This window comes from Pelodiscus sinensis, chromosome 11 (assembly GCF_052426305.1).
Source record: "Pelodiscus sinensis isolate ZL-2025 chromosome 11, ASM5242630v1, whole genome shotgun sequence".
NCBI lineage: Eukaryota > Metazoa > Chordata > Testudines > Trionychidae > Pelodiscus > Pelodiscus sinensis.
Genome location: NC_143062.1, coordinates 32,218,764 through 32,236,208, shown reverse-complemented (window position 1 = coordinate 32,236,208; position 17,445 = coordinate 32,218,764). Strand labels below are relative to the sequence as shown.

The 17,445-nt window shown below is 43.7% G+C and overlaps 1 protein-coding gene across 2 annotated transcripts in view; it reads left to right on the top strand.

The window, feature by feature from the left end:
- Positions 1–477: 477 nt before the first annotated feature.
- Positions 478–17,445, top strand: part of IFT122 (intraflagellar transport 122) — a 75,955-nt gene continuing 58,987 nt past the window's right edge. The window contains exons 1-11 of one of the 2 annotated variants that reach the window (XM_006132833.5): positions 478–622; positions 2,914–2,980; positions 3,730–3,814; positions 5,482–5,560; positions 6,768–6,844; positions 7,376–7,442; positions 9,929–10,075; positions 10,952–11,119; positions 13,734–13,809; positions 15,077–15,268; positions 16,537–16,675. In XM_006132833.5, coding sequence (XP_006132895.1) covers positions 582–622; positions 2,914–2,980; positions 3,730–3,814; positions 5,482–5,560; positions 6,768–6,844; positions 7,376–7,442; positions 9,929–10,075; positions 10,952–11,119; positions 13,734–13,809; positions 15,077–15,268; positions 16,537–16,675 — 1,138 coding nt within the window. In that variant the 5' untranslated portion in view covers positions 478–581. The remainder of the gene's footprint in view (positions 623–2,913; positions 2,981–3,729; positions 3,815–5,481; positions 5,561–6,767; positions 6,845–7,375; positions 7,443–9,928; positions 10,076–10,951; positions 11,120–13,733; positions 13,810–15,076; positions 15,269–16,536; positions 16,676–17,445) is intronic. The other variant, XM_006132835.5, reaches the window with a different exon arrangement.

Below are 17,445 nucleotides of genomic sequence, written 5' to 3'. Positions count from 1 at the left end.
TGGCGGTGAGGAAGAGGGAGCTGCGGAAGGGTGGAGGACGGGGTGCTGGGGGAGAGAGGGGGAGAACAGGCAGTGAGGGAAGGGGTAGGGCAGGCGGTGGGGAGGGGTGCTGGGGGAGAGAGGGGAGGGGGTGCTGGGGGAGAAAGGGAGAGGGCAGGTGGTGAAGGAGGGGGTGCTGGGGAAGAGAGGGGAGGGCAGGTGGTGAAGGAGGGGGTGTTGGGGAAGAAAGGGGGAGGGCAGGTGGTGAAGGAGGGGGTGCTGGGGAAGAGAGGGGAGGGCAGGTGGTGAAGGAGGGGGTGCTGGGGGAGAGAGGGGGAGGGCTGGCGGTGAGGGAGGAGGTGTTGGGGGAGAGGGGGAGGGCAGGCAGTGAAGGAGGGGGTGCTGGGGGAGAGAAGGGCAAGCAGTGGGGGTGCTGGGGGAGAGAAGGGCAAGCGGTGGGGGTGCTGGGGGACAGAGGGGGACAGATGGTAAAGGAGAGGGTCCTGGGGGAGTGAGGGGGAGGGCAGGTGCTGGAGTAGGGGGTACTGGGAGAGAGAGAGGGGGCAGGTGGTGAGGGAGGGGGTGCTGGGGGAGAGGAAGGGATGAGGGCTGCACTGACCTGGAGAGATAAGGCTGAGCAATGGTAAGAGGCTAAGTATGGTTTATGTTAGCACTTCATGGGGCAAATGGAAAGATGTGGTCTCTGTCCGGGAAGCTTAATGGGAGGTCAGGGACACATTTTTTTATTTGCAGCTGGGGAGGGATTGAGGTGAAGGTCACTGCGATGTGGGCATGCTGATAATCTGATTTTAAGGTTGACCAGTTTTTCTTTAATAGTAAATTTCTTATCAGTTTGAAACTTCACAATCTGTACGAATTGGTAACATCTCCTGGGTTATTGTTGGGGGTCAAGAGAGCAGCAACCTGTGGTTTGTAACTATGATTACATGGAAGAGGCCTGATGGGGATGATTTTCTAAATTAAACATTAAATATGGAATATATAGAGTTCTTAGAACCTTGAATTGTGGAGTCTTGGAGGGACAGAGATGTGAAGAGTGGGAGGATACAACTTTAGATCTTAATTTAAAGAAAATAGATAATTTAAATTCCTTGTGGGGATGTTAAAATGGCTATTTGTTTAACCATTTTAATTCTGGGCTTGCTGCCCGGCCTGTTAACTGGCCCCTGCCGCAGTCTCAGGGTCCCATTTCTGGTCCCACCATGGCCACTGGGTTTTGTGTTCGCTCCCAGCAGCCCCTCCACAGCAGGGTTTGCCCCAGTCTGTCATGGCTGGCTGCTGCTGGAGGTCACTGGCTGGAGCTGGTGTATGCTTAACAGTTAATTGTTTTAACATCCCTAATGTATTCCATCTCTCCAACTCCTATTGCCCCAATGCTGAGTGATATCAAGATTAAATATGGTCCCACTTTTCTATTTTGATTGTTTCTTCATGTCATTGAACAAGAATATTTTCTATTATCTATACTAGAAGATTTACTGGTGTTGCTCGGGTCCTTACTACTAACAACTTTTGTTTTTCTTCATTTACATAATTGTTCTGGGGTGGAGCTGGAAATGAGGGGTTCAGTATGCAGGCTGTCTAGGGGAGAGAGGACAGCTCCAGCCCTCTTTCACAACAGCAGCCTGGGGACAGTTGAGAAGTGCCTGTTCATGACTGCTTCAGTTGCAGTGGGCACAGTTGGGGGAGAAGTATATGTCGCCTGGCTGCTGGACAGACACACAAACAGGACAAACTCTCTGAAATATATGGTAGATAGCTTTCCCTTTCTCCACCCCGCCCTGTGATGGCCCAAAGGGGTTATAGATGTCCTGGACACCATCTTTGGCCTCTTTCTTTCCCCTGTGATAATTCTGCAGTATAACTGTCCTTCATGCCAAATCTTCCCTTTCTGTTTTACGAGAAACAATAGATTTCCAGGCATATCCCATTGTCCCAGCACAACCAAACCCTTACTTTGCTTTAAGTTACTATAAGATAAATTTGCATACTAATTTTGATGATCCTAGCATTTACCATTTAGGAGTAGTTCTTGAACAAATGGGGTTCTGTGAAGTGAAAATAGGGGTTCAGCGAGAAAATTCCATTACAATAACATTTTATGATTAAAAAATAAGCATTTATGAATTTTATTGAAAACAATTTTCATTTGTGTTTGCCCCGATAAGTATCCCTTTGTAATGAATGCCATCTTAGCCAGACAGTGGGGACGATGATGTCACTACCCAGCGCTGTGTGCACAGTCAGTCAGTGGCGCGATCGCCTGTTATATTCCACCGTAAATCCCCGTACTCACTCTCAGGGAGCGTAGATCACGTGGGTGACTGAATACGAATAAACTAGCACCACATCGGACAAAGTCGAAGGTTCAGCTGTCAAACCAGTTGCTGTTATTAGGGGTTCTGCAAAATTCTTTTGAGTTTAAAAGGGTTCCATGGCCAAATAAAATTGGGAAACACTGGTCTAAGAAATTTTAGAAGACGATAAGCACCAACATGCATACTGTAGTTTGAATACTGTTGTTTTTCATAATATTGTCTGTAATAATATCTGAATAATGCAAAAGGTTTTCCTAGTTTTTTTTTCTTTTTTAATTTTCATCCATCCATGACTCTGATCTTGCAACTATATATGTCTGGTCATAAGGGTCTGTATCTAAGGGTGCCTGGACAAAGCAGTATGGTGATCTGGTTTGGGGATCACTTTACTGCATGTGGGGAAAGCTCTGTAAAGCTGTCTGGCTTCTGGAATTTTCCCAAAAGTTAGGGATGTTCTGAGATATAATACATTTGTTAAATTTTTACTCTATTAATGGCATTTCAGTAATGTTGAAAATAGGAAGTATGTTTTTGGATATTTCTTGTAATAGTTAGCATTCTGCTTCTTAATTTAACTTTTTATCTCTTTGTCCAGTATATATGATCTTGCCTTTAAACCTGATGGAACTCAGCTGATAATTGCAGCAGGAAACAGATTGCTGGTAGGAGATTTGTTTACTCCTCTGCATGCTATGCCATCTGAATCTAACAATAATAATAATATATATCATTAAAAGACCCCAGAATATAGCTATGTAGGAATCAGATATATAATATAGCAATATTTTGGGGTCTCTTTAAAATTTCTTACTGATCTCTTTAATAGGTGCTCTTTCCTGTTAACTTTTTTGGTTTAAAAAGTTTTGGTAGGAAGAACAAGTGGTGATTTTTTTATATAGGGAGGAAATGGGATGTTTTCAAACAGTCCAGCCAATTGGGCTGTTTGAAAACATCATATGAGTTGAGTGACTTTTGTATAAATGAAGTTACTTTTGTATAAATGATTTAGTAACCTCTGTTCTTCTAACGTGTGTTTCAATGCACAAAAAGAGGCAAGTGTGTTCTAGTATTTTTAAAGGGTGCCATCAATTTACTATAGTAATTTAAAAAAACAAGTTAAAAGTAGTTTCAGGCATTACACCTATTTCAAAATCTCTCTGCCAAATTTTGTCAGAATTTTCCTTTTTTTTTTTAAATAAAAATTGTCCCCTTATGTTATATGGAAGACTCACTCAAACAGGAGAAACTAACTAAAGATCCATGAAAAATAGTGGCTTTGACAATATACAAAATATTATCAAGTAAGTAAAGTATACAAAAATATTATGTCTCAAATCTTGTTTAGTTTTAATTATTCCCATGGAACTCATTGAAGGATTAGGGGGTCTTACACTAACCTTTATTCATGCAGGTGTATGACACGTCTGATGGAACTTTAATTCAACCCTTGAAAGGACACAAGGACACGGTGTACTGTGTGGCTTATGCTAAAGATGGTAGGTGACATCTTTGGGTTTCTTGGCTTCCTTATTTGTGCTAGTTTGCTGGAAACATGGTAATTGATCTCATTCCTTTCTTGTTGTAAATTTAAAAAATAGAACTGTTGTGGCTTTTTTAATAATACTTTGCATTTATACCATGCCTTTCATCTCAGGATCTCAAAGCATTTTACTGATATTAGCTGCAAAAGAAAGTACTGTCGTGCATACAGGCAGTCCCCAAGTTACGGCGCGCAGTTACGAACGGGGTTTTCTGCCCGTCTCCCTGGTCTGCTGGAGACCAGCAGACCAGGGAGACGGGAAGCAAAGCCTCTGAGGACGCTGCCCGCGTGCTCCACGGCTTTGCTCCACGTCTCCCCAGACCAGGGAGACGGGGAGCAAAGCCGGGGAGCACGCGGGCAGCGGACAGCCCAGACCCGCCGCGGCTGTCCCACTACCGGCGTCCTCCGCGGCTTTGCTTCCCGTCTCCCTGGTCTGCTGGAGACCAGCAGACTAGGGAGACGGGGAGCAAAGCCAGAGCAAAGCCGGGGAGCCCGCGTGCTCCAGCAGACCAGGGAGACGGGGAGCAAAGCCGCGGAGGACCCGGGCGGTGGGACCGCGGTGTGTCTCGGTCCCCCGCCTGCGTCTCCCTGGTCTGCTTGGGGGGGGGGGGGGGCGCAGCTAGTACGTCGTCCCTCCCCCCCGCCCCCAGCAGACCAGGCTTTTCTCCGGACGCCTGTGGTAGAGCAGCTGGGGCGCTGCCGGTTGGTCCCGCAGCACCGCTCTGGGCGCTACTGGACCAACCTGGCAGCACCCCAGCTGCTCTGCCCCAGGCATCCTGATTCAGCCGCTGCTGGTCAGTTTCAGCAGCGGCTGAATCAGGACGCCTGGGGCAGAGCAGCTGGGGTGCTGCTGGGTTGGTCCAGTAGCGCTGAGGAGCGGCGCTACTGGAGCAACCCAGCAGCACCCCAGCTGCTCTGCCCCAGGCGTCCCCAATTCAGCCGCTGCTGAAACTGACCAGCGCTGACTACGGGAAGCCCGAGGCAGAGTTGCTCTGCCCCGGGCTTCCTGGAATCAGCCGCTGATCAGTTTCAGCAGCAGCTGACTTGGGGACGCCTGGGGTTCTTAAGTTGAATCTGTATGTAAGTCGGAACTGGCATCCAGATTCAGCCTGTTGAAACTGATCAGAGGCTGATTCCAGGAAGCCTGGAGCAGAGCAACTCTGCCTCGGGCTTCCTGTAGTCAGCCGCTGGTCAGTTTCAGCAGCGGCTGAATCTGGACGCCAGTTCCGACTTACATACAGATTCGACTTAAGAACAAACCTACAGTCCCTATCTTGTATGTAACCCAAGGACTGCCTGTATTACAAACACAGGCATCAATCCTGTAGTTGATGCTATGAATAGAGACCCATGTATACACATACACGCCATGAACTTTAATAGGGCTTAGCATGAAAGCAGATGTTTACCTGTACAGCATTCTATTGAAGTCAGTGGTACTTCATGTGGGTGCAGAAGTGCAACCATATGGAGACAGCAGCAGGACTAGATCTTGGTCCTATAGAGCTCAGATACCTGTAAAGAATTTCGGGTGTTTTCTGTTTCATTAAGACTAGTGTTTTTGGCGTAAACATGACAATTACATGTGTTGGTGTTTTATTATGAAATATTATTAATCACTAGGCAAGCGTTTTGCATCTGGCTCTGCTGATAAAAGTGTAATAATTTGGACTTCAAAGTTAGAAGGAATTCTGAAATACACGTAAGTGAAATATTTCCCTTTACTGCTTCTTTTAAATACATACGTTGGTTATGGATTTCTGCTGTTAATATAAGTAATGCTAGGAGAGCTGAAGGAATGTGAATTAGGGTCAGAGAAGAAACTAATAGAGGAGAAATGAGGGAGGAGAGCAGTTAAGATACTGAAAGACTGTTGAAGATGTAAAAAGTTAACCAGTTACCTGGTAAACATTAGCCTTACTAGTATGCTTACCCAGTAACCGGTTAACCAAAGGGTGGAACCTTGGCTGGCAGGAGCAGTCCCCCCACCCCCGCACCTATCTGGACCCTGGTTAAATGATTAAAACTATATCATTTAACTGGTTAACTTTTTAAAGGGATATTTCCATCCCTAAAGACTATTTGAAAGGGCTAGGAAAACAGTTAAGAGAACGAGGGAACAGTGGGAGGGTTAGATAAAGCATTGGTGTTACTCTAGTGAAGACATTGCAGGGCTGAAGGAGCACTAGAGAATCTCTCTTTTGTGTGTTAGGCAGTTGCATGAGTTCAAGAGGAGTAGAGAAGAGTCATAAAGTTTTGGGAGCTATATTCTGCCTTTGTCTCAACAGGAGTTATTTGTGTAGTGTATGTCCAAGACATAGCACCGGTCTTGTAAAATAAGCCAAATTTAAAATAGTTCTACTTTGAAGCCCAGTTCAAAGGTTGCTGTTGGTACTTGCCACTACTAAGCAGTTCCATCTTTGTCCTGCGTTGTGTGCATATGGAATTCTCTTCATGTTTTTTGTTGGATGAATGAAATACAATTCCACGAAGTTATTAAGAAATATAGATTGCTAGCACCTTACATTTTCAAATACAAAATCTAATTTTGAGTAAGTTTGCACAATTCTTGTTGAAATCAGTGAGAGGTGTACATACATATGGTAGAAAAATGTCTCATAACATACATTTTTCACAGTGCTTCTCAAACCAGTATTCACCTATGCCATCATACAAATACAGCCAGTTCTTGATGAAATCTAATGAAACTTCCATTTAGAGACTGCATAATTTTAAAAAAGTTAATTTTTAACATAATTTAAATGTGCTAATTTGACTTAGTATAGCTTGATCTGGTTTCATGCAGTATTTGTCTAAACTTGGTTTTAAGATCTTTTGTTATAAAATATAGAAAATACAGCATTTAAAACAAAAGATTTGTTTGAAAAGTGATGATTACTTTGTTCTAGGCATAATGATTCTATACAGTGTGTTTCATACAATCCTGTTACTCACCAACTGGCATCCTGCTCCTCCAGTGATTTTGGTACGTCTTCTTCCTCTTTTATGTTTTTCATTGAGCCAGTAAACATTATTAAATATTATTAAGCTTAATAATGTTTGGGTACAGATTTTTTTTTCTTTTCAGTGATGTGTAAATGGAGAAATAATGTTACTCATCTACTATGGAGCACACAGATAAAAATTGAGAAAATGTCTTGTTTAGCATAATTTAATATTTTACTTTAAGGCACTGGAATCCGTAACTTTTCAAACTGAGAATAATTTTTAGTTTGCTATCTTTCGGTGATAAGATGTTTTTTTCAATGGTACTATTTTTTGTTCCACATTAAGAAATATTTCATTATAATTCTTTTTATATATTTACTCCCTAGTGCCCCATCTGTCTCATCTGTCATATATGAATACATATAATCTGTTCAAAAGATGCATTGACTCTTCTCAACCCTGAGTGAAATTCTGGCCCCTTTTATTTCAATCACTATTTTTTTTCTAATCTAAATGCTGATTATAATGATGAAGAACTTGGTTTCTTGTTTTTGTTGTGGTTTATAAGGCTTGTGGTCTCCTGAGCAGAAGTCAGTCTCCAAACATAAATCAAGCAGTAAAATCACCTGCTGTAGGTAAGTTTTTTTTTTTTTTTTAAAACACTATATGTGCCATTTAGATTTTTTCCTTTATGAATAAAAACATGGCAAAGAGAAGAGTATGTATACCTAATGTACAAAGAAGCCATGATTAGGGGCGTGAACTGGGAGTTTATAGACCAGAATACAACAGAACCAAAGGTTTCTATATCATACCATCCTCATCACTGTACTATCTGAACGCCTTCCACAGCGTTTGTCAGATACTTTTTTTTTTTTTCTTTCGTCATATTCTTTCAGCATAGCTTTTTAAAAATTTTATTGTTTTGGACTTGCAGTGATAAGCTGTGTGATCTTAAGTCAGTAAACCTTTCCATTCCTCTCTTTATCCATTGATACAGTAATAATCTCCTGAAGGTGCTGCTGAGACTTATTCATAGTTATAAAAGTACTTTGTGATCCTCAGGCAAAAAATTAGACTTTTTTTCAATGTGTGACGTAACTACATAATAAAGCCAAGCCTGATATTAGATGCTTATAAGTGAACTATCATAAATATAGTAGCCCAATGTCTGAGGGTCTTTAACACTGAAATGCTGGCTGTTCCCTCTGGGTGGCCCATGCTGCATGAGGAGTGCGGGGCCCAAACGGCCTCTTGCTCCCCTGCGGTGGCACGGCTGAGTGGCACAGAAGTCAGCCGGGTGCCACCGGAGAGGAGAAGAGGGGTGCGGCGGTGACATACATGGCCAGGGGGCGGGGCCTGGCCATGTACATCACCACCCCAATCCCCTTCGCCTCCTGCCGTGACGCTCAGCTGACTTCTACTCTGCTCAGCTGGGCCGCCATAGGGGAGCCCAAACGGATGCTTGCTCCCCTGTGGCGGCCCGGCTGAGCAGTGCAGAAGTCAGCCGAGCGCCATGGCGGGAGACGAAGGGCAGCGGGGTGGCAACGTGCAGCGTGACAGCGGCTCCAGGCCTTGGCCCCTGGCCGTGAATGTCACCACCCCACCCCTCTTCGCCTCCTACTGTGGCACTCAGCTGACTTCTGCGCTGCTCATCCAGGTCGCCGCATGGGAGCAAGTGGCGCAAGCAACCGTTTGGGCTCCGAGCCCCCCATGCAGCACAGGGAGTGCGTAGCCCAAACGGCCATTTGGGCTCCGCGGTCCCCCAAGTGAGAGGCAGAAGGGGGAGGAGAAGAGAAAGAGAGAGGCAGGAGTCAGAGGAGAGTTGAGAGAGAGCAGGAGAGACAGAAACTGGGGAGGGGGGGGACTGGGACCGGAGGCTCCGGAGAGAAGACCGAAGTGGAGGAGAGACCTGAAAATCCCATCTTATGATGGGCTAATTGGCTAAAATATAAATAAAAATATAAAAACACTTACATTCCAGTATTCTTTCTTCATCCTCAGAGAGACATTCTAATAAGCTATCATCCCCTGGTTCAGTATCCTGTACTTTTAGTAGTTTCCTCTATGGCAGGGGTGGGCAATAATTTTTTAAGGGGGCCCACTCCAAGATTTTGGTAAGTGGTAAAGAGCTCCACTTTTCTATGAAGGGGTTCTGGGTCAGGGATGGAGGTTGGGTGCAGATAAAGTAGGCCCAAGGTATGGGCCAACCGGGCTACTGCCCAGGGCGCCCCATTGTAGGGGGCACTGCCGGGCGGGGGCAGGGCCGTGCATGCTCCACGCACCCGGGGCGGGGCCGCACATGCGCTGGGCGCCTGGAATTGTGCGCCACGCGCCCAGGGGCAGAGCTGTGCATGTGTTGCACTCACAGGGGCGGCACCGCACTCCTGTGGCCTGGGGTGCACGAATGGCTTGGGCCGGCCCTGGGTGCAGAAGGGAGCTTGGGGTAGGAGCTGGGATGCAGGAGAGGTTATGGGGTCTGAAAGGGAGTTTAAATGAAGGAGGGAGTTGTGATAGAGGGCAGGGGTTTGGGTGTGCAGTGTCTGGGAACGGGTATGGGTGCAAGAGAGGTTTCTGTCCTGGGTGAGAGGAGTAGGTGGCAGGGAGTTGTGACCTGGAGGTCTGTGAGGGAGTTGTGCAGAGGGTTTAGATGGTGACCTGGAGCTGGAGTGCCAGAAGTCAGTGTGTGGCTGGCAGTTGCTCATATAGGCAGCTCCAGGGCAGTAGCCCTGCAGGACCGTGTCCCTGCCTGCCACAGACCCTGGTTGCTCAGAATGGCTGGCTGTTTCCTGTGACTCTTTGTGCCAGGTGCTGGGAGGAGAGGGAGACTTTGTGCACTGCCCCTGCTCCCAGCAAAATCTCTCAGCTTCCACTAGGCAGGTTCTGTGAAGCCTCTTCCTCTCCCCGGTGCTTGGAGCAGAGAGCTTCTTAAAGCATTGTGGGGCTGCTTTGAGGTGGGGGGCTGCTTTATGCCTGGGAGCCCCAGCAGGATGGCTCAGAGCCCCAGCAGGTCGGCTTGGTGGGCTGGATCCAGTGGCATGGTGGGCTGGATCTGGCCTGTGGGCCGTATCTTTCCCATCCCTGTTCTATGACGTGCTTCTTTTTCTTTTTGTTTTGTTAGCTGGACAAATGATGGGCAATACCTTGCTTTGGGGATGTTCAATGGCATTGTCAGCATAAGGAATAAAAATGGCGAAGAGAAAGTCAAAATAGAACGTCCAGGTGGCTCTTTATCTCCAGTATGGTCTATTTGCTGGAATCCATCAAGGTAAACCTCTTACATCCATCCCTTTCGAGCTGAAAAGATAGTCCTTGCTTTATTGATTCCTGACATCACAGCATGACTAGTCCATTATCCTTTTTCCTTTGAGTGGGTTTCTTCTGTGTCCTATTCAGATCCCAGAGACTACTCACTGGTGACCAGTTTTTCATATCTGTAAAAATCTGGAATTACTCCACAGAAGAAATGGAGTTACTTTGGTTGAGGATTAGATCTTTTTTTTTTCTCCCAATCCTACTCTTCTTTCACTTTGCCTTTGTTATAGGAATCCCTCAATGACATTAAAATCTCCACATATGTTGTTTTTGCTTGAAGAAAGCTTTGCCACATCCGTTGCAGCTTATATTCCTCTGACACAGACCCAAAAAGGCTTTCGCAAACTTCGTTGGTGCAGATTTTTCTGTGTTTTCCCTTTCTTTATCTTACTGCTATATGCATTCCAAAATGGAGTGTATTTTAACTAAAAGATGGATAGCTGTCAACTTGTGGTTTAAGATCAAGTGCCCCTTCTCCCTGAGATTTATATCTGTGACAAACTAAGTTTCTTGTGGGGCAAGCTACACCTGTTTCTAGACATTGGCTGCCTCCTACCAGCCTGCTGTTTTTTTTAATTATAGAGTTGCACTATTTTGAAAATACTAATTGTGATGCTGGCTGCATTTCTTTAGTGGCTATATACAGCAATTATTTTATTGTCTCTTTCTGTAAGTTGAAAAACAGTGCAAAAATCAACTTGAACATCAGGAAAGATTGTGGGTTTTTTGTTTGTGTATTTTTTATGCAGTGAAATTTATCTTAGAGTAATTTTGAAATGACAGTTTCACTGTAGTTAAAGGGAATGTGAACAAGCAATTAATATTACAGTAGGTGGGAGAATTTCTGGAATCATAGAGCAATTGAGGAAGAGGAGGAATCAGTCCACCACTGTTTAGAGGAAATACCAGCTTTGAAGTCCAGCACATGCAGTAGTCAGGGTAGTGAGACAGAGGAAGAAGAACATGAGGAAGACGAGAGCCCTAGGGACACGAGCTCGTGAGTGAAACTTCAAGGGAATAAAATTTACTGTTCTACAGACAATGTAGACATCTACATATATGTCCCAATGTATATATGTAATTGTTTGTTCCTCTTCTTCGCTTTCTGTTAATGAACTTCAGTCCAGTCCTTACCTGAAAGAAACGCATCTTGAAAAGAGAAGATATCTGTCTGTCTTTAGGGCCCATAGATTCTGTTGAGGCTACCAGTTGCAACAGTAGTAATACTAAGCAGGATCTTTGCGTAGAATGTAATAAATTGGTTTCTTTATTTTCTAGTATCAGGCTTGTACAGCAATAGTCTTCAGATAGTTGAACACATTTTATAGATTATAAAAACTCAGTATGTGTAACTAACAAAACAATCAAAACCCATTGGCTAAATTTATTGATGATGTGCATGTGTGTGGGTTTCTGTTGACTAGGTGGAGTTGCATCTTTTTTGTGTGTGTCCAGGCAGTGAATTTTAATCCATAATAAAAAAAAATTACTTCTAGTCCATCACTGCTCCTTGCCAACCTAAATGCCATCTTTCCTCTCCCCCAGGCAAATGGCTGGGAGGAGTGATGGTCTTTGTGGTGTGTCGTAAGGTGAACAGATTCTCAGACTAACAGCAGTAATAATATAATACTTTACAAAGGAAGTCTGTATCATCCCCATTATATAGATTGTGAAACTGAGACACAGAGAAGTGACTTGCCAAAGGTCACCCATCAGGCTGGTTAACAAACATGCAGACAAGGGGGATCCAGTAGATATAGTATACTTAGATTTTCAGAAAGCCTTTGACAAGGTCCCTCACCAAAGGCTCTTATGTAAATTACATGGCCATGGGATAAGAGGGAAGGTCCTTTCTTGGATTGAGAACTGGTTAAAAGACAGGAAACAAAGGGTAGGAATAAATGGTAAAATTTCAGAATGGAGAGGGGTAACTAGTGGTGTACCCCAAGGGTCAGTCCTGAGACCAATTCTTTTCAATTTATTCATAAATGATCTGGAGAAAGGGGTAAGCAGTGAGGTGGTAAAGTTTGTGGATGATACAAAACTGTTTAGGATAGTCAAGACAGAAACAGACTGTGAGGGACTCCAAAAAGATCTCACCAAACTGAGTGATTGGGCAACAAAATGGCAAATGAAATTTAATGTGGATAAGTGTAAAGTAATGCACATCGGGAAAAATAACCCCAACTATAGATACAGTATGATGGGGGCTAATTTGGCTATGACAAATCAGGAACGAGATCTTGGAGTTATCGTGGATAGTTCTCTGAAAACTTCCACAGTGTGCAGTGGCGGTCAAAAAGGCAAATAGGATGCTAGGAATTATTAAGAAAGGGATAGAAAATAAGACACAGAATATCTTACTGCCACTGTATAAAACTATGGTACACCCACATCTTGAATACTGTGTACAGATGTGGTCTCCTCACCTCAAAAAAGATATTTTGGCCTTGGAAAGGGTTCAGAAAAGGGCAACTAAAATGATTAGGGGTTTGGAATGGGTCCCATATGAGGAGAGGTTAAAGTGACTGGGACTCTTCAGTTTAGAAAAGAGGAGACTGAGGTGGGATATGATAGAGGTATATAAAATCATGAGTGGTGTGGAGAGGGTGCATAACGAAAAGTTATGTATTAGTACCCATAATAGAAGAACTAGAGGACACCAAATGAAATTAATGGGTAGCAGGTTTAAAACTAATAAAAGAAAGTTGTTCTTCACACAGCATGTAGTCAACCTGTGGAACTCCTTGCCAGAGGAGGCTGTGAAGGCTAGGACTATAACAGAGTTTAAAGAGAAGCTAGATAATTTCATGGAGGTTACGTCCATAAAAGGCTATTAGCCAGGGGATAGAATTGGTATCCCTGGCCTCTGTTTGTCAGAGGCTGGAGAGGGATGGCAGGAGACAAATCGCTTGATCATTGTCTTCGGTCCACCCTCTCTGGGGCACCTGGTGCTGGCCACTGTCGGCAGACAGGATACTGGGCTAAATGGACCTTTTGTCTGACCCAGTACGGCCATTCTTATGGTTGCTGAAATGGAAATAGAAGCCACATTTGCTGAGTCTGAGTCCAGGGTTCCATCCATTAGAGTACAGTAGAAAATTACAGAGTTTGAGGCCCTTCTTAGTGAGTGTTCTGCTACCAGTCTCCAAGGATCAAATTAATTCTTGATTATTTGCATGTAAATCAGGTGTATCTCCACTCAGGCCCAGATTTACACCACAGTAGCATCAGGATATGTCACAGATGTTTAAGTGAGGAACTCTTAGCTAGTTAGCCTTGGCTAATCATAACTGCAGTGGAAGTACATAAAATGATACATTAAGTTTTCAGGAAACAATCCATGACATGATATATGGTGAGGAAATGGTGGATCTCTTCCCCTTTCGCCCAGATCCTGTCCCAGCTGTCTCTTTTTTGGCTGCAAAAGCTCATTAGTATTCTCGTCAGAGTAGATGCTTTTTCTCTCAATTTTTTTTTTTTTTTTAAATCACTATTTGCTAAATGTAGTCTGACATCCTACTTATTTTTTGTTTGTAGCTTTTAAGTTTTATGCATAAATCATTGCAGCATACCACATGTCTTAATTGTCTGTTTCTTCTACATGTTAGAGATGAACACAGTGACATCTTAGCTGTAGCAGACTGGGGTCAAAGGCTTTCCTTTTTTCAGCTCAGTGGCAAACAGGTAAGTTGAAGTTAGTTCAGTGCTTTGGAAGATGCATTTACCCTCAGGAGTAGCTGAATATTTTTGATCGTACACAAGTCACATTGAATATATATAAAATAAAGCTGTTTATTAGAGTATTTACTCTAAGCTTTTTATTTGTCTGATTTTGATCATCCTCTTTTCTAGCTCTAGTATCTCTCAACCCAATAGAGCCAATTTCTGACACTTCTTGTAGCTTTGTAGACTTTTGTGACATTTTCTTGGCCCAGCTCCTAAGCTGCAACTGTCCAGTCTCTGGCACAGTTCGAGAGGGAAACTCATTGGTATTGTTTAAATCACCCTGATTCTAAGATGACATTTACTGGGCTAGGCTGGTTCTCAGATGCAACTTGAGTCTGTTTGTTGTTGCCAAGCATTGGAAAGTATTTTTGCCACTAGTTAAAGGGATGGTGGTAACATAGGGTGGCCAACTGTCTAACTCCCCATACACAGGCACCCTTGCCCCATACTCTACCTTGCTTCTTCTGTGAGGCCCCACCCCACACTCACTCTGTCCCCCCTTCCTTTGTTGCTCACTCTCCCCCCTCATTCATTTTCACTGAGTAGGGGCATTGGGTTGGTATGTAGGAAGGGATGTGAGCTCTGTGTTGATGGGTGGGGCCGAGGTGTTCAGAGTGTGGGAGGGAACTCTGGGCTGAGCCTGGGGCAAAGAGGTTGTGGTGTAGGAGGAGGTGTGAGCTCTGGGAGGGAGTTTGGGTGCAGGAGGTGGTATGGGGTATGGGCTCTGGGCTCTGGTCAGACAGCACTTACCTCAGGAGGGCTCCTGGAAGCAACTGGTATATCTGGCTCCTAGGCACAGAGGCAGCCAGAAAGCTCCTATTGACTGTGGTTCCTGGCCAATGGGAACTGTTGAGTTGGCACTCTGGGAAGGGGCCTAGGAGCCAGAGAGACATGCAGGTTGTTTTTGAGAGCCACACAGAGCCAATGTAAGTACAGAGCTTGCCTAAGCCCTACTGTGCCACTGACCAGACTTTTAGCATTTTATTACAATCTCTCAGATTGGTTTCAGTAGCCACCAGAAGATAGTTTTCTATTTTGGGAGACTCCCTGCCAATGCTTTAGGGTTGGCAACTGTATGGTGGCATAAGAGCTTGCATGATAATACTTTGCCACCTGAGAATCCCTGTACACTGGTGATACCCTCTTTCTTGTTTCAAGCAACTTTTCATGTCTTAAAAAACATGAAATTATACTTTTCTTTGATCTCTTTTGTTTTGTCTTGTAGATTGGGAAGGATAGGGTGCTGAATTTTGACCCTTGCTGTGTTAGCTATTTTTCCAAAGGAGAATATATATTAATGGGAGGCTCAGATAAGCAAGTCTCTCTCTACACAAAGGATGGAGTACGTCTTGGTACCATAGGGGATCAGAACAGTTGGGTGTGGACATGTAACGTTAAACCAGACTCCAATTATGTGGTAAGAAGTGACATTTTTATCGCCTTTCTCTTATGGCAGCTGTAGCTATGTGTAGTAGGGCACAGATTTCAAGCTTGGGTACCTATATTTATGTGCCCAAATCTTTACTGAGGCAGTTAAATAAAAGTAGTGTAATTTTAGGTGTTGCCGAGTAAGCACGTTCAACTCCAACTGAAGTTAAAAATAGTCATGGAGAAATGTATCCTTGGCTACATGAAGGTGATAAATGGTATAAAACTTATTGGCCTACACAAGTAGCAGAGAAATAGCCGTGTCAGTCTGATCTTGGTAAAACAGAAAAATCTTGTCGTGTAGCACTTTAAAGATTAACACGATGTTTATTAGGTGATGAGCTTTCATGTGGCAGACCCACTTCTTCAGATGATCTAAAGAAGTGGGTCTGCCCCATGAAAGCTCATCATCTAATAAACCATCTTGTTAGTCTTTAAAGTGCTACACGACGGGGGTTTTTTTGGTTTTTTTTTTTTTGCCTACATAAGACAGGGTATGTCTACACTACCCCACTAGTTCGAACTAGCGGGGTAATGTAGGCATACCGCACTTGCAAATGAAGCCCGGGATTTGAATTTCCCGGGCTTCATTTGCATAAGCGGGGAGCCGCCATTTTTAAAACCCCGCTGGTTCGAACCCCGTGCAGCGCGGCTACACGGGGCACGAACTAGGTAGTTCAAACTAGGCTTCCTAGTTTGAACTACCGTTACTCCTCGTGAAATGAAATGTGTAGACATACTCACATTTACTACATTTTATTTTAAAAATGGTCATTGGTTTATTTAAAAATGTTGATGATAGAGATGCAGTAGGATTACTGCAGAAGTTTGTGCACTAGAATGACTGGAAGTAGATGTAGGCTGTCTCTGTTTTGGAATATCTGTTGATGAGCCTTGTGGAGAATGTGTGTATTAATACTTGGGGGCAGTATATCCTTAATCTGTCAGTGGTAGAAATCACTAGGCCTGTTGAAATCACTAGGCCAAGAGTGGTGATAAAAAGAGTAACAGTGATCATGATTATATAGTATTCTGGGCCATTAAAGTAGATGGGAGTTTTGCCGTTTAATACAATGTGAGCAGGATCAGGACTAAGGTTGATATGCTGTTTTGGTAAATGTAACATAAGGTATTTAGTAATCATTTAAATGTCATGCATTTTTATGGGTTTTTCTTAGTAGTTGCTTATAGGTTTGCATTAGTTGATACATATAGGTGATTATGTGAGGCTTTTTATATCTTTCTCCTTATGTTCAGGCAATAGGATGCCAGGATGGAACAATTTCCTTTTATCAGCTGATTTTCAGTACAGTCCACGGACTCTATAAAGATCGTTATGCTTACAGGGACAGCATGACTGATGTTATTGTCCAGCACCTAATTACTGAGCAAAAAGGTAGTTTCACACATACTTTTAATCCTTAGCTTCACTTTCCTAATTATTTTTTATTAATAGTTGTTAGCATGTTCAAATGTGTGGTTTCTGTCCCGTGAAGTTTTCTTTGATAAACACTGACGGTATTATTGAAACACACAGCTCATGGGATGAAAATGCGAACTCGAAGTGGAGCAAATGTCTCTGGAGGATCAGCGCTGAAGGACTTAATGAGGAAGTGGGGATTTGAGAGATCATTAGGAGAGGAAAGAGCTATTAAGAGAGAGTCTGTCTCTGCAGTTGTGAGATTCTGTATAGTCCATTATATTTGTCAAGGTTGCTCTTATTAATAGCATCAAATACTTGTGCTGATATTTTCTAAGCACATTTAAAAAGAAAATTCTCACCCCATTTTATGACACGAAAGAGACATTGAAACATGCATTGTTGTACCTCCTTCACAAGAAATGACTATTAATAACTTGTGACCTCCTGCTAACCAGTAGCACGAATGCATACCTTATACAGGCAGTCCCCGGGTTACGTACAAGATAGGGACTATAGGTTTGTTCTTAAGTTGAATCTGTATGTAAGTCGGAACTGGCGTCCAGATTCAGCCACTGCTGAAACTGACCAGCGGCTGACTACAGGAAGCCCGAGGCAGAGGCGGAAGTCGGATCCGCGTAACTCGGGGACTGCCTGTACTTCATGTGGAGCCACAGACTTTCTTCTAGTAGGTTTGACTGATGTAGAAGTATTTTGTAAGGATTAAATTGTAATCAGGCTGGACA